This window comes from Balaenoptera physalus (assembly GCF_965194825.1).
Source record: "Balaenoptera physalus genome assembly, chromosome: 5".
In the NCBI taxonomy this organism is placed as follows: Eukaryota; Metazoa; Chordata; class Mammalia; order Artiodactyla; family Balaenopteridae; genus Balaenoptera; species Balaenoptera physalus.
Genome location: NC_138884.1, coordinates 109,431,522 through 109,453,210, shown reverse-complemented (window position 1 = coordinate 109,453,210; position 21,689 = coordinate 109,431,522). Strand labels below are relative to the sequence as shown.

Below are 21,689 nucleotides of genomic sequence, written 5' to 3'. Positions count from 1 at the left end.
AAAACAAAAACAAAAACAAAAAACACTCCCAAAACTAGATTTTATTCTAAGTATGATGGGAAGCCACTGGAAATTTCAAGTGGAGCAATGACATGTTTTTCAAGATAGCTCTCAGGGCTGTGTGAAGACTAGAGGAGGGACCGGAGAGGAAGAAAGTCCAATGGGGACACTACTGAAGTCATGGCTTAGATTATGTGGAAGCTGTAGAAATAGAAATAGATGGATTCAAGTTATATTTTGGAAATGGACTGAATGTGGGGTGACTGAGGGTGACTCTTGGGTTTCTGGTTTGAGTGGATGGAATTGATGATGGCACTATTAACTGAGATTATTGAGGTTCTTAGCTTTTCCCCTATAGGATGTGACAATAACAAAACTTAAATGTCTTAAGTACAATTAGAAGCTATACTCTGCTTGTAAGCTATACAGAATACAGGAAATATATTCTGCTCAAGTGTACATATGTCTATATATGGTGAAAAGGTACTTACACCACTGACAGTTCAGCATAACTGAATTACCAGCCATACCTCAGTTTTCAAGTTGGCTTTCAGTCCCAATCCTCCCAAATCATTCAATGGAGACTCTTCAGTGCCTAAAGAAATTCAAAGCACTAAATCAATTTAAGAATTTGCTTGCAAAATACATCCTGAATCAAAAGGTAACAGAATGTTGTTATCTAGTACTCCATGCCCTCTTCCTTTGCTGTTTTATTTTGCTGTCAATAGAAAACAGTAAAAAAGAATATATACGAAAATTCTCAGATGACCGGCAAGGGGTCATTTACTCATTTTTGGTGGAGGGGGTGTGAAAATGTTTTTTTGCTGTTAAGATGGCTGCCCACAAAGAATGATACAATATTATTTGTGAGGATGTCTTATTTCCAAGAATTTTTCTATAGTGATCTACATCAAGTTTGTCCCTAAAAGAAAATATTCTAGGCCACTGTGGTATATTCCCAATAAAGAAGGTGATTTGTGAATAGACTCACTGTACTTGCTTCATGCTGACACAGCAAAGTTGAACATAAAGTTAAAAACTGTGAAGTGGATAAAAAGAGAACAGAATTTTCTCTGCTAGAGACTCAAACCTATCCCTGTCTTGGTCGTTTCTTTCCTTCTCTCTTCTGTCCTGTGACTTCTAGTTTCTCTCACCTGCCCACATGTAAGCCTCCAAAGAAAACCCTTCCTTTCTCCAAGAGGCTGCAAGCTTGCCTTTGCTAAAAGCCCTCCTATTTCTGTTCCTTTAGGGGGAAGAAAAGAGGGGAGGCAGGAGGAATAATAGACTGTAGCAATGGTTGAGTCATAAAAACTTCCACAGTGTTCAATTTACCCTAAGCTAAAATCAATGAAAAATTTTAGTCATTTATTTCAACCCTTGGAACATTTCTTAATGTCTCCTAAGTCCCTATAATGAACAGGACTAAACCTACTGGCCTCAGCCTCTGGAGGCTGCATTTAGATGGTATCTAAGGTCTATTCCAGTTGAAAAGTCCAGGATGCTACAATTTATACAATCAGAGTAGAAAGGAAGACAACATCCCTGATCCCTTCAAGTCCAGCCCATGTGCCCCCTCCGAGTTCTCACAGCATTCTGTGGTTAACCCTATTCTAAGCACCTGTCACACTGCAGTGTCATGGCCTATGTTACTATACATGGCTAGATTCACAGCTGTTTTCCCATCTTGACTATTTATCTTTGAATACATAGTGGTACCTGGTGTAATGTGTCTGAAGTGGGAGCGTATGAATGACTGAGCTCAAAGCTTACACCTTTGAAAGTTACCAACTGTTTCTAACAAGACCAGCACTCTCTGAAATCTACCAGGAAGGAACGCGTTTCTTTTCCTTTTCAAACAATTCTAAACCAGAAACTAACTCATTTATATGAACAATAAACTCCATTAAAAAAAATAATGTGCTCCCTCGATTAGAAGTAGCCAGCCAGACTGAACTGACACATATTTCAAGTCTGTCAGTCAGATAAGGGTTGGAATGATGCTTGTTTTTGTACTATTATCCCCTTTTATACAACAGAAAACTGAGGCTCAGAAGTAATTTTTTTCTAAGAGGCACCTGAGTACTTTGCAAGTTATTTAAACTCTCTGAATCTTTTTCTTCATTTGTAAAATGAGGGTGATTTCATACGTTGTTGTAAGGGATCTTCATTTTGATTGATAAGAAACCTGAAGGTCCAAGAGGTTTAGTGACTTGCAACAGTCCTGCAGACAACACTTGGCCAGCTGATGACCTGGCTCTCAGCCTCTGGCCTCATCACACATGAGAAGCAGGTCTAAGGCTTTAAGCTTTTAAACACAATTTTAGAGAAGCTTGACCTTCAAGTTGAATGAGAGCTATTTTGTGACGTTCTAGAACCCAAACCATCTTTTGGAAGATTGTCTTAAATGTCCTCTACACACAACTATCTTTGTAAAATGCGACAATTTGCACTTAAGAGATTCTCACCTATGTTACGCAAGTTTTCTTCAGAAGAAACAGTGACTTCAAGGCCTCCTTCTTCCTGGAAGGACATGGTCATGCTGTTACCATCCCCTGTTTTCTCAGCAGATGCCGGAGCAGTCCACTTGCCACTGTGATCACTCCTGACAGTCAAGTCCTGCTTGCATTTAGGAGCCGAGGGAGCTACAGCGTAGGTAGCAGGAAGGACTGTCATATGAGAAGGAGCAATTTCTGATTCTTGGCCATTGATACATTCAGTGGTGGTGGTTTTCAAGTTGCCCTCAGGCCCCTGCTGATCATCAGCTTTTTTAGCACCAGTATTTATGGCTGTCAAACAGAGCACCCTGATGGAGGAGTCCTTGGCTGCCTGCTCTGGTCCTCGAGGGTCGAGAGGCAAGTCCACACTAACGCCTGCTGGACACCTGCCTTGAGTGCTGTCCCCCGACGTCCCTGCCTCAGGGCTTTCATCTTCTCTCTGAACTTTGCCCGCACAGTCCTTGCCAGACTTCTCTGTCTCTGATGCACACCCAGCACCTGCAGAGAGCACGTTGACCAACACCCTGTCGTGCCCTTCCCTGGTGCCCACTGGCACCACGGGGCCCACTTCCTTTCCTCCTGTTGATGGCCCAGGATACTGACAGTTGTCCTCAGCAATTAGGCTTGGCAGAGGGGCCTCAGCCTTGTTCATCTTCGAGGGTGACAGGTCATCTTTTCCTTCAGGGCTGCCTGCAGTCAGCTGATTCTCTTCGTGCCTGTCTAGGCCAGTGGCGGCCAGCACACATTCGGCTGTGCTGGTGGAGATGATGGCGGCATCACTCAAGTCCTCTGTTCCCGCAATGGTGGGCTGATCTTCATCCTGTGGGACGGCGCCCACCATGACTGCCTCACGTCCTTCCGAGGTGCTGGTGGAAATCATGGCAGTGTCACTCATCTCCTCCGCTGGTGTGACCAAGGGATGGACTTCCTCCTGAGGGACAGCACTGGACACTGGGCCCTCGCAGTCTTCTACTGAGCTTGTTGAGATGATGGCACTCCCATCTTTCTCTTCCATGCCTGGGGTGGATCGCTCATGTTCCCTTCCCACAGCCACACCACAAATGGAGGTCTCGCACTCTTCTGCGATGCTGGTGGAAATGAGGGCACACTCATCTTTCTCCTCCTTGCTGGTTGAAGCGAGGGGGCTCTCGGCTTCCACAGGTGCGCTGGGCATGGGCACATCGAAGTCATCGGCGCTCATCAAGACTGGCCCTTTAGCTCTTTCTTCAACTGCTACAACTGGCTGCTGACTCTCGGCACCTTGGATGGTTGTTGCACTGGAAATGGGCACTTCGAACTCCTCCCCTATGCTTGTGGAAATCATGGCACACTCGTCTTTCTCCTCGTTTCTAGCAGCCGGGAGTTGGCTCTCATCGCCTGACACCGCGCTAGGCATGGGGACCTCGAATTCTTCCACGTTCATTCTGGGGCCTTCCACACTTTCTTCAGTTCTCAGGGCACTTGAACGACCTTCTTCCATGTCTACCATCGTGTTTAGCTGCAGGGTGAAATCATTTGTTGTACTGGTAGAAATCATCAAGCCTTTACCTTGACTTTTACTGCTGGCTAAACAAGCCTGGTTGGTAATACTGACACTGGCTTTAGCAGCCACAAGGCCGTCACAGTCTTCATTTTCCACAGAGGTGATGATACCTTCATCTGCTTTTTCGCCTGGTGATGTGTGATGAGCCTCATATTCTGGGACTGCACCGGATACAAGAGCCTCATAACTGCCCCCCACCAGGCCAGTGGAAATACTGGTATCGTCGACTTTTTCTTTTCTGGTGAGCTGACTGTCACCGTGATCTGAAGCTGCACTAGTCATGGGACCCTCGCAACCTTCACGAACTGGAGCCACTTCGCCCTTTCCTGCGCTGGTCACACTGCTTTCCACAATCCCTTTGGCACTGGAGCAGATCTCTGCATCTTTAATGTCCTTCTCGGCACCGCTCATGCTATCAACATTACTCTCATTTGCATTCGGGATGGCAGCCCCGGCCTCGGCTTCCACATGCCCCACCGCAGTGCCAATCCGACCATCCCCTTCTTCTGCACTTTCACAAACGGACACCCCTTCACCTCCTTCTTCGATCCCTGTGCATGTTGACGCGTGCCCTATCTCATTTCCTCTTCCAGTACTGGTCACAACACCCTCCCCTTCATCATCTTCCTCCTTCGCGCCTGTGCTGGTCACAATGTCTTCATCATCGCACGGACCAGCAGCGACTAATGGTATGTTAGTGGCGTCTTTGGCAACTGTGCTGTCCATTGCACTCTCTCCGTTTTCTTCTGATTCGGAACTTAGAGCAAAGCCTTCGCTGCTCTCTTCTGAACCTGTGCAACTTGCCGGCCCCTCCCCATCTTCCTCTGTTATCCCTGTGCTGGTGACCGCGCTTTCACCTTCTGGGCCGTCGTTCACAGACCCGCCTCCCTCCTGGGTGGGACTGGCTCCCGCTGGCGTGTCGTTATCTACTGTGACCTCAGGGGCCCCTGTAACCCTCCGCTCCTCCTGTGGCCCTGCACCAGCTACTGAGCACATGACGAAGCTATCACTTCTCCGTTCTGCTCCTGTACACGTCACAGTCCCCTCAGTTTCCTTCTTGGGGCCCACTCTCATCATATTTCTCTGGAATCCATCCACCTCTTCACTGCTTAGGGACCCTTCTCTGATTTCTGTGCCAGCACTTGTTACCGCTCCATCACTTTCAACCTCGCTAATAAAAGTAACCGTTCCCTCCACGAGTCCTGAGTCTCCACTTGAAGAACCATCACACTTCCCCTCGGAGCCTGCACTGGTCACAGCATCATCCTTCTCTTCGGGTGCCGCGCTATTGACGTCATCTTCGGTGGTCCCTGCGGGAGCCGTCACTGGGTCAGCCACTCTTTCTTCTGGCTCGGCCACAGTGCACTCTCCACTTTCTCCTTCCTTGGTGCTTGTGAGGAAAGTTTCACTTTCAGCAAATCCTTCTGTGACGACGCCCCCACCCTCCTCTGCTGCAGCAAAGATGGTGCCTTCCCTGGCTTCCAGCCTGACGTGAAGAGAGTGCTTTCTGGAGTGCACACCCATCGTGAGGCCTTCATCTGCCTCGATGCTTGTGCAAGGCACAGCCACCCTGCCCTCTGCTGTCTCTGCAGACGTGGTTGTGGCATCCCCCTCCTTTACTGGGTTTAGGGGAACACCTCTGTCCTTCCCTTCAGTACTGGTGGCAATGGAAGTCTTTTCTGCTCTACCAGACCCAGCTGTTGCAGTCTCAGCTTTCCCGCTCCTTTGGTGTAAAACAGAGGATACAGTGTTGCTTTCAGCACTGGTGTCCACCTCACTGTTGTCATTCCTTCTGTCAGCATCAGTTGGCATGTTTTCTATTTCACCTGGGCCTCTATTATGCTTAAGTCCAACAGTTTCAGCATCTTTTTCTGTACTCACACTTACCACCTGATCAACAGCAATGCCATCCTTTTGGCCATTTTCTACAGAAGCTTTAATTGTCTGCTTTGAACTCAAGTTACTTCCTTTCCCAGCCACGTCCATTGAGCCACCTTCTTTGATAACATTCTCATTTTGCATAGTCATGTCTGTTAACTCACTACCAAGAGGCGCGTTTACTTTTCCTTGTTTGCTGTGGAGTACAGTGGCCTGGGAACCTTCTGGAATGTGTCTTTTGTTATCCATGCTTGCTTTTGCTGGTTTATCTACTGTGGAAACTGCATCACCTTCTTTGCTGTCACTTGTCCTAGGGCCTTCTGATTCCCTAACAGTCAAGCTTTGGTTAGGGATTTCAGAGTGGTCCACAAGCAAGGTGCTGGCTGTGCCACCTTCTGAAACAGTTCTTTTGTCAACTAAAGGAGTTACACCTGAATCATGAGATTGTTTCTGAGGCACAGCAGTCACAGAACTTAAGGACGGGGAGGAGTCTACATTTGTGGAATGTTCAAGAGCAGTATCTCCTTGAGCAACACGTTCTTCAGTGGGTCTGGTGGTGTTTTTCAAATTCTTTTGTGCCCTGTCGCTTTCTGACAGGGCACAAGGTAACAATCGATGACTCGTTTCAGAGTCTACATTCATTTCATGAGTTCCTTGTTGAGCAGGCTCTTTCTCCCCGGGATTCGGTTTGGACACAGCACTTTGGAGCTGCACTTTCTTGGTCAGGGTGCTTTTATGATCAGCGTGCTTTTCAGAATTACCAATGGTTCCTGTTCCACGTCCTGATTTACAGGCTGGCGCTGCTGTTTTTGAATCTACCGTGGAAGTTCGTAACTCATCCTTTAGAACGGTAGTGCTGGTTTTTTGTTTTGTAATATTTTCTGAGTCAATGTCTTGCTGAGAACTACTGCTTCTGATGTTTTGGGTTTTGGGTACTTCCAATGCATTTTCCATGGCCAGCTCCAGATCAATTTCCATTGGCTCTTGCTCGGGCATCAAGGCAGGATCACCGCTTTTTTTGGGTCTCTGAAGGGAGGAACTACTGGGAGTACCCAAAGGGTTTGCTGCTGGTTTTTCTTCTCCTTTGGTCATTTCTTGGGATAAGCTTCCTCTTCGATTTTCACACAACCTTCTGCTTAATTTCTTTTCCAAGACTGAACTGTTTCCTCTGGGCTTTTCATGACTGCTGTCAACTTCCTTACCATCCTTGTCCTCTGATTTATTTTCTTCCTTCTTTTTCACATCCTTACTACTATGCTTTAAGCTCCTGCTTTTGTGCCCATCTGATAACCTTCTCTCAAGTCTGGCGGAGGTTGACTCTTTATCACCCTTGTGCTTCTCCTTTGCTAGTGGTAACTTCGCTCTGTGACTGGACTCTCTCTGTGCACCGTGTGTTGAAGAGGCAGTGCTCTCTGATGCAGGTTCCATACCACTTTCTTCAGAAGGTCTGTCTTCAACTCTAGACTTCCGCAGCCTATCTGGGTCACTTTCTTCTATGTTCTTCTCCTTATCTGGTTTTGAAGTGGTCACCTGTTTCATGACATTTTCTTGTGATTCTGTTTCAACTGCTTTTAACTGTTTGCCTTGGCTTTTGGATTTAGACTTTAACACCAGTTTCTCTTCTAACAAGCTCTTGGTTCTTCGCTTCTCCTTGTGAACAACCTCTTCTGCTTTTGAAATACTATCTACATTAGTCGAGTCCGTATCACATTTATCCTCTGAGTAACTTTCACTTCTTCTCTGTAATGTGCTTCCATGTTGCTTGGAACTCAGAGAATCTTTCTGAATTTTAGAATCACTTGATCTTCTTGATTTGTGCTCTGCCTTAGTTTTGTCGGCTGACCCGTGTCTCTCTTTTTTGTTGTTTTCTTTACGAACATTCTCATCGGTTTTTATAATATATTCAGAAACTGGTTTACCATCTTTGCCCAAAATTGATAATTTCCTTTCATTCCTATGTTTACTTTTTCGTTCAGCTTTATCATCTGAAGAAAGCCTTGTTTGTTGACTTGGCTTCTGAATATTTTCATCAACTTTCAAGCCTTTCTCAGAAGAGTGAAGCTCAGTCTCATCACCTGTTTTATGTGTACTGTCACCTTTATACTTATGTTTTGTAGACAGTTTGTCTTCTGACAAAGTTTTCTCTTTTTCAGGCTTGTCCTTGGAGGATTTTGTCTCTTTCTTAGGCAGGCTTCTCAAGTGTGGTGTTTCAGAATCATCCTTCTTTGGATGCTTTTCATTTTTAAGTGTGCATTTCTGTTTCTGGGGTTCTTCTGTGCCACCTTCTGACCGTTCCACTGGCCTCTTCCCATCTCTCATGTCAGTCTCTTCCTGCACCCCTTCCACCACAACAGGGGTTGATGTCCGTCTTTTATGTTCCCTTTCTATTTTGGATTCATTTTTGTTTTCATCAGCTGAATGCAAAGACTCTGAAAGTCTCCGAGCAGGTTTACTTGGTTCACTCTTTGCATGAATGTGCTTCAAGTCCTTTGAAGAAGATACTTTTTCCTTTTCACAATGCTGTAAGAAAATAAAAGTTAAAATATAAGAAATACTAACATTAATTTTTATATTCACATCTAACATTTGGGTGCATATAGTACGTTGAGTGCTGTCACATGTTACACCTTACTTATTGAACCTTTGCCAGCAGCCAGTAGATATTGTTAACTTCATTCTATGCATCAGGAACCTGAAACTCAGCATGATTCAATAACTTGACACCCAGCAACGAGTTCAGATAATTTCAATCTGAGTGTAGTACCCTTCCCACTACATTGCAGCATCTTTTTAGAGAGTAGTTCTTTCTCCTGAGATGCATCCATGCATTTAGGAGGCCTTCTTAAACTCTAAGTTGCTAAAGCCCACTAATGCCCAGTGGTCATTAATAAATATAAGCTGAAAGAATGACAAAGCAATGTTCTTTTTAGTCCAAAAGCTGAAACCCTAATGAAGGCAATTTAAAAATTTTGCAATGAAATAAAGGTTTCTTATATTTTAATATAGAAACCCAAATTATTTATGGGAACTCCATGAATTTAGGTTACCTGCAAGACAAGCTACTTAGGAAGCTTCAAATGCACACAATAAATCACGGTAATAATAATGTTATATATAACGTATGTATACGTTGATGTATCCAAGGGAAGATACTGATAGACCAAAACATCCAAACTTTCCTCCCTACGCCACAGTACAGCACTGAGGGGATTAATGTTAATGACTAAGCACACTCTAATAAAGACTTATGGACTACCTATAATTATTCTTATTCAAAAAATGGGCTGAAGTCCTCAGAAAGCCCTCTGTGTCTCTGGGTAAGTATATCACTGCACCTTTTTACATTTCAACAACTACTAATATTGGGACCAGGACATAGCAAGATCTTAAAAAAGTACTTTAAAATTAAACTCCTCAAAGAAAGAACAGGGATTTCATCAACCTAATTTTACAGTAAGTTCTAACCAATTAATGTGAATAAAATTTTATGAGATCATTTTTCACAGAAATTTCTCATAAAATAAAGTTAAATATTTAAAGATATGCCATTAGAATATCAGGATATACTTATAAATATGCCTCTAATTTCTGGATAGACATCAAGAACATTTACTGGCTATGCATAAATAATTATTAAACCATTAGTGTCTCCCTTACAAGCGTTAAGATAGTTCAGCTACAGAGTTATAAATATGGCAGTATACGTAAACATTTAAACCCAGTGAAAACAAAAGTTTATCCCAAGAAAATAAGGCAAAAAGGAGAAGAAATGTATTTATTGAACATTTTTGGGGTAGTTTTATGTACGTATTTTTACTATTTAAAATGATCACATCTTAGAAACAATCTAAGTGCTCAACTAAGGAGAAATGCTTAAATTATGGTATTCAATATAATATACAATCAAATATTATAATTAGGAAGTTACAGCATACAATGAGTAAAGAGGGAACATTAAAAACACTTTGCAAGATTACATCTACTCTACAAAATTATGAACATATGTTGATGAGAAATGGAAGAGAATAAAACAGATAATCTATTTGCGGAGGGATTTTTAGCTTTTTTTCCCTTTTCTTTTTCATTATTATTCCTGGCAATTTTATTATTGCCAAAATAGGAAATAAGAGGTGGGGAAGTTGGGGGAAGGGAAGGGAGTAGAAAAGTAGCTATTATCCAGATAAAAGATCATATGAATCAACTTGCCAAAATGAGGAATTCAGGTCATAATAGGATGGGGGTGCTAGAATGCTGAATGTGATGGATTTTTATTCAACTTGGAAAAAAACAGATTGTATTCTAAGTTTTACTACAAAGGACTGAATGGCGTATATCTAACAAAAGAACAGTTAAAATGGGGTTTTATTAATTAAGACACACCTCATTTGTTTTGAGGGTTTCTTTGGAATCTTCTTCGGGTTGCTGTTTCTTTTTAGAATTCTCATCAACGTTCCTAGGTGGGGGAAAAAGTGAAATATGAACTTTGAATCAAATATCAGAATTTCTCGGGAAGATTAAAAAAAAACCTTAGCTTTTCTTTACTATAAACACTTAATCTATACATAGAGACTTGTGCATTTCAATTTAAATCCTATTCTTGGTCAACAGTGAAGAACTCAATCCCAAATGTGACATGGAACACTCTTGGCCCTATAGGAAAGTATTCTTGAAACAAAATTTCCTGAATTTTGCTTGAAGATGAATATGATATGGGCTACAATTTCATTTTGAAAGTCTTATCTTTTGAATAAACAGGGTAGTTTTATTTATTCAGATCAACTGGAATGAGGTCTATGAGAAAAATGAGAGCTAACTCCTCCCACTGAGTTCTGCAAATGATTGATTCAGCTATCTTCAAGTTTAAGATAAATTTATATAACTGCATCACGATGGAACAGCAAAGTTATAGCCCATGCCTAGACAGCCACTCTCAATCTCTTCAGCTTTGTAATTCTTATAGAATTAACCATGATAATGCAGTGCTAAAAAAAATTTGGCTCGGACCTCTGGTTTATGGGGAGAAGTATGAGATTCTGGTGAAGTGAACTGCCTGGAAAGACTGGAGAATGGAAGCAGTCACTGTCAGTAAGAGGTAACTGAATGTCCAGAACAGGGATACTTCCTGAGTACTTCCAGAGGGTCTATAAACTCTCTGAAACTCTAGGGACAACTGTGTGCTTATGCATGTGCATTTTTCTGGGCAAAGAGCCCAAAGCTTCCGTCAGATTATCAAAAAAGTCTGCCCCCCTCAAAAGATTAGTATACACTACTTTGAAATATTATAGATATTAACACAGTGAATTATGATACTGAAAAGGAAACCCTAAGGTCTTTCATAAACATGGAATAACATACACATTAAAGGTCTCACTCTTTACTGTCATTTTCAAAGCCTCTCTTCTGAAAGCATGCCGAGAGAATGTTACAGTGGGAATGTGGCCAGATAAAATATGTACCTGGAATCCTTTTTTCTCTTTTTGCTTAAGGCTACCTTTTTCTCTAAAACTTTCCGTTCTTTAAGGACTTCTTTACTTCGGGGTGCTTTGGGTTCCAAACTCTTCGTTGATGATTCTTCTAAGTCCACACTACTTTTGCCTGGGAAAGAAGCAATCAATAAACTGTATCTCACAAGAAAGTTTTAAAAACAGTGTAATATTTATTTTTCATTAAGATTTTCTAATCACTGTAAAAATGCAAAATGGCTTTAATATCTCCAAGCTGTGTTAGAATAAAAATAATTTTTTAGATGGAGAAGTCATATTTTTTATTTCAAATGTTCATATATGTACATCTGTGTATTTTATATCACACAAGATCAGTGTCCAGAGGAAGTTCAATTTTGTTCAATGAAATATTCCAGATAAATGTTTGACATTTTAGTTAACATAAAGTATAGATGAATTCCATTATTATCACTGCAAGGCTTGAGGACTCACAGGTTAACAATACATTTTCCAGTGATAATTCATTCCACCATCACTGGAAAATAAATTGCTAACATGTGAGGTGTATTATCTGGTATGTGATAGAATGTTTACTTTAGATACAGAAATATAATTAAGAAAGTGATGAAACACATCAGATTAAAAAGGAAATCTTCCATACCTTAAAATACGTAACTTAAAAAAGTGAAGTTTTATTGAGATATGATGATAAAATAAAATCAAAATTATATCTCATAAGTTATATTAATAGCTAGAAAATAATGGAGTATATAAGGTAGTTTAAAATATTAAAAGTTAACATCTCCCATACCTTGATTCTTAGCTTTTGAAGACTTTGTCTTTTCTGCTTTCTGTTTTCGTTTTTCCTCAAGTTTCTCTCTATTAATTTGCCTTCTTAAAAGCCTCTCTTCTTTTTCTTTAGCCTAAAACCACAAAATATTCATAATTATCCTGACAGATTATCAGGCAAAAGCAAAAACACTTTGGGGAAAAAAGTACACTTGCCCTTCAGATGTTCTTACACATTAAAGGGCTCTGCAAAAGTGCATATTTACTACTATATACATATGTGCGTATGTGCGTGTGCATGTGTTTCAATCTGGAAGCTACCAGAAGAATAAAAGAGAGAGAAGTTAAATTTTTCATTACTCTTAAAGAATGCCATCAATTTAAAGGTATCATTTTGGGAAGTGGTGGCTTAATAAACTGCTATTTCAGTTAAAAGGATAGCTTTAAAAATATCTATGAGCATCAAGTGTAGAGGTAGGTCTCCATAATTTTTTTATTTTCTCAAAAAAGAAAGTTGAAATACAGATTCAAGTGACAGGCTAGTCCTACAACAAATGTGACTTTCTGGTCATGATTTCAGGACCCAGGTTTTAGACATGGGACTTTCTGCAGTCATATTTTAAAGCCAGGGAAAATCCAGTCATTGTGTGTTACTCCACCATCTCTTTCCCACCCAGAACTCAAAGCCTCAAAGCACCAAACATCCTAAGCATAAGCGTAACTCCTTATCAACTAACCTCAAGAGATAAGCCACTATTAACATTTTGGTGCACTTCCTTCAAGTCATTTTTCATGTAGTAATATTTCCTCAATCTATGATGCACAATTTTTCATATTTTAACGTTTCTGAAATCGTAAGCCATCTTAAAATTGATGTACATATACAACAAGGTAGCACTTTTTTTCTCTAAAAAGCTGTTAATAGCACATCTTAGAAGTATTTTCAAATGCAGGAAATATGTGGATGGACTGCGCTTCCCTCTTAATATTATGTTAATGGCTGATGTCACCTCTCTTTATGGCTGGATCCATATTTGAGTCAAACATTTCGACACTATGAAACACCTAGGTTGTTACCAGTTTTTCACTAACATTAATCATGATACAAACGCCTCCATCATATGTTTATGTCTATTCCGCCTGGTTAAATGACAAGGTTCCTGAAAGTAGAACCTATATGTCACTGTTCCAAATGCTCACCAGTACCTTGTAAACAGACTAGTCAAGTTTGCCAACCTGATTTAATAGGTTAAAATAATAAGAGATCAAATCTGACTTACTATAGATTGCCGCCGTTGTTCTACAGTAAGCTCGTCATCAGAATCACTATAATACTTTGAATAAAGATATGGTTTGTGAACATAAGCATGCCGTACACTTTTTGCTTTTCCTTCACTGGGATCATTGGTTTGAGTTTTTGTTTTGTTCTGCTTGTTCTTTTCTTCGTCTGGAAGAAAGTCAAAAGAAAGATGAGTGCTTCTGTCAATCAGCAATAAGAACAACATTATGCTTAATCAGCATCAAGAGGCAAAAGTAGTATCAATGTAGTTCGAGTGTATTTGTAGGTCTGACAGGAGAAATATCAGTATCTGAACATCCAGATATTGACATTTGTGGAGGCTATAATCCATTTATTTATTTATTTTGGCTGCACCACATGTCATGTGGAACTTCCCCAACCAGTGATTGAACCTGTGCCCCCTGCACTGGAAATGCGGAGTCTTAACCACTGTACCACCAGGTAAGTCCTCTTGACTTATTTTTTCCTTTCTTTCAGCTTCCCACATATCAAAAAGGCAAAGAAAAATTAGGCCTTATAGTTATTTATGTTTCTTTGACAAATAGTTCATCCTCATTTGTATGAAAATAGACTTGGTATGAATGCTTTACCACTATTTAATTGAACAAATTCACCTGAAGCAACACTTTAAAGTAAACTTGAGATGTTAATGACAACCTGTGATCTTTCTTTTATGGAAGAGGGAAGAATCAATAATTGGCCCTACACCAAGTATATACTAAAACCCCTGTCTACCTTAGGAAGGAGGATAAGTTCCCCATGGCACAGCAAGAAGCAAAGAAGTGGTACTAAGTACTGCTTAGTACTCTCAAAAGAGCCATTTTCTTACTTTTTGGATCCCGTACATAGAAAATCTAGTTCTGTCCAGGAAAAACCTTGAAAAGACTCAATAAAGGATCTAGAATTAAAATTTCCATTTGGCTAGAGAAAGTGGAGTGTTAACAGGATGAGAGCATTCTTCCTACATCGGTACTCAAATGACCTCATGAGGATAATTATGAACAGTGGAGATTGCTGCTAGTTCAGTTTTTTAATGGATACTAAGAAAAGAATGAAAAATGGGAGACACAGAAAAATACATCTGTGGCATTAAAACCTTCTACTTTTTCTCCCCTATGGTTTTCTCTCTAGGTATTCTATCCAAGAGATAGCAACAAAGTTACAAGATGCTACCTACAGGCAATTGCAAATAATATTCAATATTTTTGACTTTTCAAAAGGTCATAAACAATATTTAATCATGTGGTAAAGAGCAGCATAAGGTATTGATTATAAGCCCAGACACAGGTTTGAAATGGAGCTGTGCTCACTAGTTATATCACCCTGGACGAGACATCCTGTCTTGGCAACTCTGTTTCCTCACCTGCACCTATACAATAGTGTGATAACTGAGCACAGTGTCTGGAACACACTAAGTACTTAATAAGTGTTGGCTGAAAAACAAACTATATAATAAAAGAGAGGTCTGGTCTTTCTCCTCCATTCTGGGAGGTAATCTCTAAGCCTTTGGAATGCCATGCCTGAGAGGAGTGTTCTTATTTACCTAGGGTCATGGGTCAAGCCAAATTGCCTAATAGTGTGATTTAGGGTAGGAGCATTGGGTCATGGGGTATCAGTTTGACCTCCAGAGGGGCTGGAGGCTGAGGCCAGACACATGGGCAGTCAACTAGGTGTACATGATGAAGTCCCAATAGAAACTTCAGACATCAAGACTCCAGTGAGTTTCCCTGCTTGGCAATAATCTGTATACACTGTCAGATGTCAATGCCAGGAAGGGCAGTGTGTCCACACCACCACAAGGAAAGGACAATTGGGAGACAGCAGAAGCAAGAAGAAGTACAATCCTGCAGCCTGCGGAACAGAATCCACAATCACAGAAAATTAGATGAAATGAAATGGTAAAGGTATATATGTCCCAGGTAAAGGAAAAAGATAAAACCCCAGAAAAACAACTAAGTAAAGTGGAGATAGGCAATCTTCCAGAAAAAGAATTCAGGATAATGATAGTGAAGATGATCCAGGATCTTGGAAAAAGAATGGAGGCAAGGATCGAGAAGATGCAAGAAATGTTTAATAAAGACCTAAAGAACTAAAGAAAAAACAAACAGAGATGAACAATATAATAACTGAAATGAAAAAGACACCAGAAGGAATTAATAGCAGAATAAGTGAGGCAGAAGAACGGATAAGTGACCTTGAAGACAGAATGGTGGAAATCACTGCTGCGGAACAAAATAAAGAAAAAAGAATGAAAAGAAATGAAGACAGTTCTAAGAGACCTCTGGGATAACATTAAATGCACCAACATTCGCATTATAGGGGTCCCAGAGGAAGAAGAGAGAGAGAAAGGACCTGAGAAAATATTTGAGGAGATAATTCCTAAAAACTTCCCTAACATGGGAAAGAAAACAGTCACTCAAGTCCAGGAAGCACAGAGAGTCCCAGTCAGGATAAACCCAAGGAGGAGCATGCTGAGACACACAGTAATCAAACTGACAAAATTAAAGACAAAGAAAAAATATTAAAAGCAACAAGGGAAAAATGACAAACAACATACAAGGGAATCCCCATGAAGTTATCAGCTGATTTTTCAGCAGAAACTCTGCAAGCCAGAAGGGAGTGGCACGATACATTTAAAGCGATGAAAGGGAAGAACCTACAACTAAGAATACTCTACCCAGCAAGGTTCTCATTCAGATTTGACAGACAATTCAAAAGCTTCACAGACAAGCAAAAGCTAAGAGAGTTCAGCACCACCAGACCAGCTTTGCAACAAATGCTAAAGGAACTTCTCTAGGTGGGGAAGACACCAGCAACTTAAAACAATCTTGTACATACATAGACTGCTATATCAAAACTGCATGGGAACAGTAAACCCAAAAACTACTACACACACACACACACACACACACACACACAGAAAAAGTAACCTGAACACAACACTAAGAATGGTCATCAAACCACAGAGGAAGGGAAGAAAAAAGACCTACAAAAACAAACCCCAAACAATTAAGAAAATGGCAATAGGAACTTACACATTGATAATTACCTTAAATGTAAATGGATTAAGTGCTCCAATCGAAAGACATAGACTGGATGAATAAATACAAAAACAAGACCTGTATATATGCTGTCTATAACAGACCCACTTCAGTCCTAGGGACATAGACTGAAAGTGAGGGGATGGAAAAAGGTATTCCACACAAATAGAGATCAAAAGAATGCTGGAGTAGAAATACTCATATCAGACAAAATAGACTTTAAAATAAAGACTGTTATAAGAGCCAAGAAGGACACTACATAATGATAAAGGGATCAATCCAAGAAGAAGATATAACAATTATAAATATATATGCACCTAACATAGGAGCACATCAATATATAAGGCAAATACTAACAGCCATAAAGGGAGAAATCGACAGTAACACAATAATAGCTGGGGACTTTAACACCCCACTCTCAGCAATGCACAGATCATCCAGACAGAAGATTAATAAGGAAACACAGACCTTAAATGACACATTAGACCAGAGGGACTTAATTGATATTTATAGAGCATTCCATCTAAAATCAGCAGGATTCACATTCTTCTCATGCGCACATGGAACATTCTCCAGGATTGACCACATGCTGGGCCCCAAAGAGAGCCTTGGTAAATTTAAGAAAACTGAAATCATATCAAGCATCTTTTCCAACCACAATGCTATGATATTAGAAATAAACTAAAAGAAAGAAAAACTGTAAAAAAACATAAACATGTGGAGGCTACAAAACATGCTACTAAACAACCAATGGATCACTGAAGAAATCAAAGAGGAGATCAAAAAATACCTAGAGACAAATGAAAATGACAGCAAAGATCCAAAACCTATGGGATGCAGCAAAAGCAGTTCTAAGAGGGAAGTTTATAGCAATACAGTATTACCTCAGGAAAAAAGAAAAATCTCAAATAAACAACCTAACCTTACACCTAAAGCAACTAGAGAAAGAAGAACAAGAAAAACCTAAAGTCAGTAGAAGGAAAGAAATTATAAAGACCAGAGCAGAAATAAATGAAATAGAGATGAAGAAAACAATAGCAAAGATCAATGAAACTGAAAGCTGGTTCTTTGAGAAGATAAACAAAATTGATAAACCATTAGCCAGACTCATCAAGAAAAAGAGGAAGAGGACTCAAATCAATAAAATTAGAAATGAACAAGAAGTTACAACAGACACCACAGAAATACAAAGCATCCTAAGAGACTACTTCAAGAAACTGTATGCCAATAAAACGGACAATCTGGAAGAAATGGACAAATTCCTAGAAAGGTACAATCTCCCAAGACTGACCAGGAAGAAATAGAAAATATGAACAGACTGATCACAAGTACTCAAATTGAAACTGTGAAACTCCCAACAAACAAAAGTCCAAGACCAAATGGCTTCACGGGTGAATTCTATGAAACATTTACAAAAGAGTTAACACCTGTCTTTCTGAAATTGTTCCAAAAAATTGCAGATGGAGGAAAACGCCCAAACTCATTGTATGAGGCCACCATCACCCTGATACCAAAACCAGACAAAGATATCACAAAAAAAGAAAATTACAGGCCAATATCACTGATGAACATAGATGTAAAAATCCTCAAAATACTAGCAATCTTGAATCTAACAGTATATTAAAAGGATCATACACCATGATCAAGTAGGATTCATCCCAGGGTTACAAGGATTTTTTAATATCCGCAAATCAATCAATGTGATACAAGAACAAATTGAAGAGTGAAAACCATATGATCATCTTAATAGATGCAGAAGAAGCTTTTGACAAAATCCAACACCCATTTATGATAAAAAAAACTCTCCAGAAAGTGGGCACAGATGGAACATACCTCAACATAATAAAAGCCATATACATAAACCTACAGTTAACATCATACTTAGCGGTGAAAAGCTAAAAGCATTTCCTCTAAGATCAGGAACAAGACAAGGATGTCCGCTTTCGCCACTTTTATTCAACATAGTTTCGGAAGTCCTAGCAATGGCAATCAGAAAATAAGTAAAAGGAATCCAAATTGGAAAAGAAGAAGTTGAACTGACTGTCTGCAGATGATATGATACTATATGTATAAAATCCTAAAGACGCTACCAGAAAACTACTAGAGCTCATCAATGAATTTCGTAAAGTCGCAGGTTACAAAATTAATACACAGCAATCTCTTGCATTTCTATACACTAACAACAAAAGGTCAGAAAGAGAAATTCAAGAAACAATCCCACTTAACATCTCATCAAAAAGAATAATATGTGTAGAAATAAACCTACTTAAGGAGACAAAAGACCTGTACTCCAAAAACTATAAGACGCTGATGAAAGAAATCAAAGATGACACAAACAGATGGAAAGATATACCACATTCTTGGATTGGGAGAATCAATATTGTCAAAATGACTATACTACTCAAGGCAATCTACAGATTCAACGCAATCCCTATCAAATTACCAATAGCATTTTTCACAGAACTAAAACAAACACTCTTAAAATATGTATGGAGACAAAAGAGACCCCGAAATGCCAAAGCAATCTTGAGAAAGAAAATCGGAGCTGGAAGAATCAGGCACCCTGACTTCAAACTATATTACAAAGCTCTAGTCATCAGAACAGTATGGTACTGACACAAAAATAGAACTATAGATCAATGGAACAGGATAGAAAGCCCCGAGATAAACCCATGCACCTGTGGTCAATTAATCTACAACAAAAGAGGCAAGACTACACAATGGAGGAAGGACAGTCTCTTCAATAAATGGTGCTGGGAAAACTGGACAGCTACATGTAAAAAAATGAAATTATAACAGTCTTTTAACACCATACACAAAAATAAACTCAGAATGGGTTAAAGACCTTAATGTGAGACCATACACTGCAAAACTCTTAGAGGAAAACACAGGCAGAACACTCTCTGACATAAATTGCAGTAATATCTTTTTCAATCCATCTTCCAGAGTAATGGAAATAAAAACAAAAATAAATAAATGGGACCTAATTAAATTTAAGAGCTTTTGCACAGCAAAGGAAACCACAAACAAAATGAAAAGACAATCAGAGATTGGGAGAAAATATTTTCAAATGATGTGAGTGACAAGGGATCTGTCTCCAAAATTTATAATCAGCTCATGTGGCCTAATATCATCAAAACAAACAACCCAATCGACAAATGGGCAGAAGACTTAAATAGATATTTCTCCAAAGAAGACATACAGATGGCCAAGAGGCACATGAAAAGATATTCAACATCACTAATTATTAGAGAAATGCAAATCAAAACTACAATGAGATATTACCTCACACCACCAGGCCATCATCAAAAAATCCACAAACAATAAATGCTGGAGAGGGTGTGGAGAGAAGGGAACCCTCCTACACTGTTGGTGGGAATATAAACTGATGCAGCCACTATGGAGAACAGTATGGAGGTTCCCTAAGAAACTAAAAACAGAGCTGGCATATGATCCTGCAATCCCACTCCTGGGCATATACCTGTACAAAAACATGGTCTGGAAGGATAAATTCACCCCAATGTTCATTGCAACGTTGTTTACAATAGCCGAGACATGGAAGCAAACTAAATGTCCACTGACAGAAGAATGGATAAAGAAGATGTGGTACATATATACAATGGATTATTACTCAGCCATTAAATAGAATGAAATAATGCCATTTGCAGCAACATGGATGGACCTAGAGATTGTCATACTGAGTGAAGTAAGTCAGACAGAGAAAGAGAAATATAGCATGATATCGCTTATATGCAGAATCTAAAAAAAAAAATGATACAAATGAACTTATTTACAAAACAGAAACAGACTTTCAGACTTAGAGAACGAACTTATGCTTACCAGGGGGGGAAGAATGGGGGGGAGGGATAGTTAGGGAGTTTGGGATTTCCATGTACACACAGCTATATTTAAAATGGATAACCAACAAGGACCTACTGTATAGCACAGGGAACTCTGTTCAATATTCTGTAAGAATCTAATTGGGAAAAGAATTTAGAAAAGAATAGATACGTGTATAACTGAATCACTTTGTTGTACACCTGAAACTAACACAACATTGTTAATCAACTATACTCCAATATAAAATAAAACGTTAAAAAAAAATCCTGTGATAAACCATAACAGAAAGCAATATGAAAAAGAATGTATATGTATGTATAACTGAATCACTTTGCTGTGCAGTAGAAATTAACCCAACATTGTAAATCAACTATACTTTAATAAAATAAATTTTAAAAAAAAAAAGAAAGGACAAGTGGAAGCTCTGTGTTTGAACTTTGCCAGACTCTATAGCCTATGTGCCTCTTCCCTTGGCTGATTTTAATTTGTGTCCCTTAGCTGTAATAAACCGTAACTATGAGTTTAACAACTTTCAATGAGCTCTGTGAGTCCTTCTAGTGATTACCAAACCTAAAGGTGGTCTTGGGGACTCCGAATTTGCAATTGGTGTCAAACATGAGGGCAGTCTTGTGGACTGTGCCACTGACACATGGCATATTCGTACAAGATCTCATCTTTTACAATAATCCTAGGGAATGGAGTTAAGAGATAGAGAACCAAGGCTTGCTGAGGTTTAGTAACTTACCTAGCTTGCTCAGACAGACAACCTCGGGGCTGGGACTCAGGGACAAATCTTCCAACTATAAAGTCCCGTGCTCTTGCCACTATACCACACTGTCTTTCGTGATACAGCCGTCTGAATATACAAATACTGCTCAATGGGAAGCTTCACAAAGGCATTATTAAGTAAAATGCTTTACCATCTGATGTAATCTCTCCTTCTTCCATGCTATCAGACATTACAACTTCCTCCTCAGTGTCTTCTTCAAAAGATGAAAGGTCACTGGTGTGGACAGAGCTAACTGTGATGTCTGTAAGTCCATCCACATCAGAATCTATCACAGAGAAATCTTCAAGAAGAAAATAAAACATAGAAAATAAATCATCTTGTTATATAAGAATACACACAGCACCCAATTCCTAAATTACATTTAAAATTTTCTGGTTTAAATACTGTCAAAGAACTTCAACTTCAGAAATAATCTCTCACCATTAGTAACTAATATCAAATAAGGTACAGTTGTTTGCAGAAAATACAAAGGCAAACTATTATCCTGTAAAATTAATGAAACTCATAATTCATGGTCTGAATAATATAAACAAAGGAAATTTTAAGTAAGGAACTGAAAGTATGTACTA

General features: G+C 39.5%; 1 protein-coding gene across 6 annotated transcripts in view; it reads right to left on the bottom strand.

Annotated features, from left to right (window-relative positions):
- The window catches only part of BOD1L1 (biorientation of chromosomes in cell division 1 like 1), a 54,881-nt gene that overhangs the window by 21,584 nt on the left and 11,608 nt on the right, over positions 1-21,689 (bottom strand). For all 6 annotated transcript variants that reach the window (XM_082461964.1, XM_082461959.1, XM_082461960.1 and 3 more), the window contains exons 5-11: positions 21,251-21,400; positions 13,430-13,596; positions 12,172-12,283; positions 11,373-11,511; positions 10,297-10,369; positions 2,466-8,436; positions 531-595 (exon numbers count right to left, since the gene is read on the bottom strand). In XM_082461964.1, the coding sequence (XP_082318090.1) occupies positions 531-595; positions 2,466-8,436; positions 10,297-10,369; positions 11,373-11,511; positions 12,172-12,283; positions 13,430-13,596; positions 21,251-21,400 (6,677 nt within the window). The remainder of the gene's footprint in view (positions 1-530; positions 596-2,465; positions 8,437-10,296; positions 10,370-11,372; positions 11,512-12,171; positions 12,284-13,429; positions 13,597-21,250; positions 21,401-21,689) is intronic.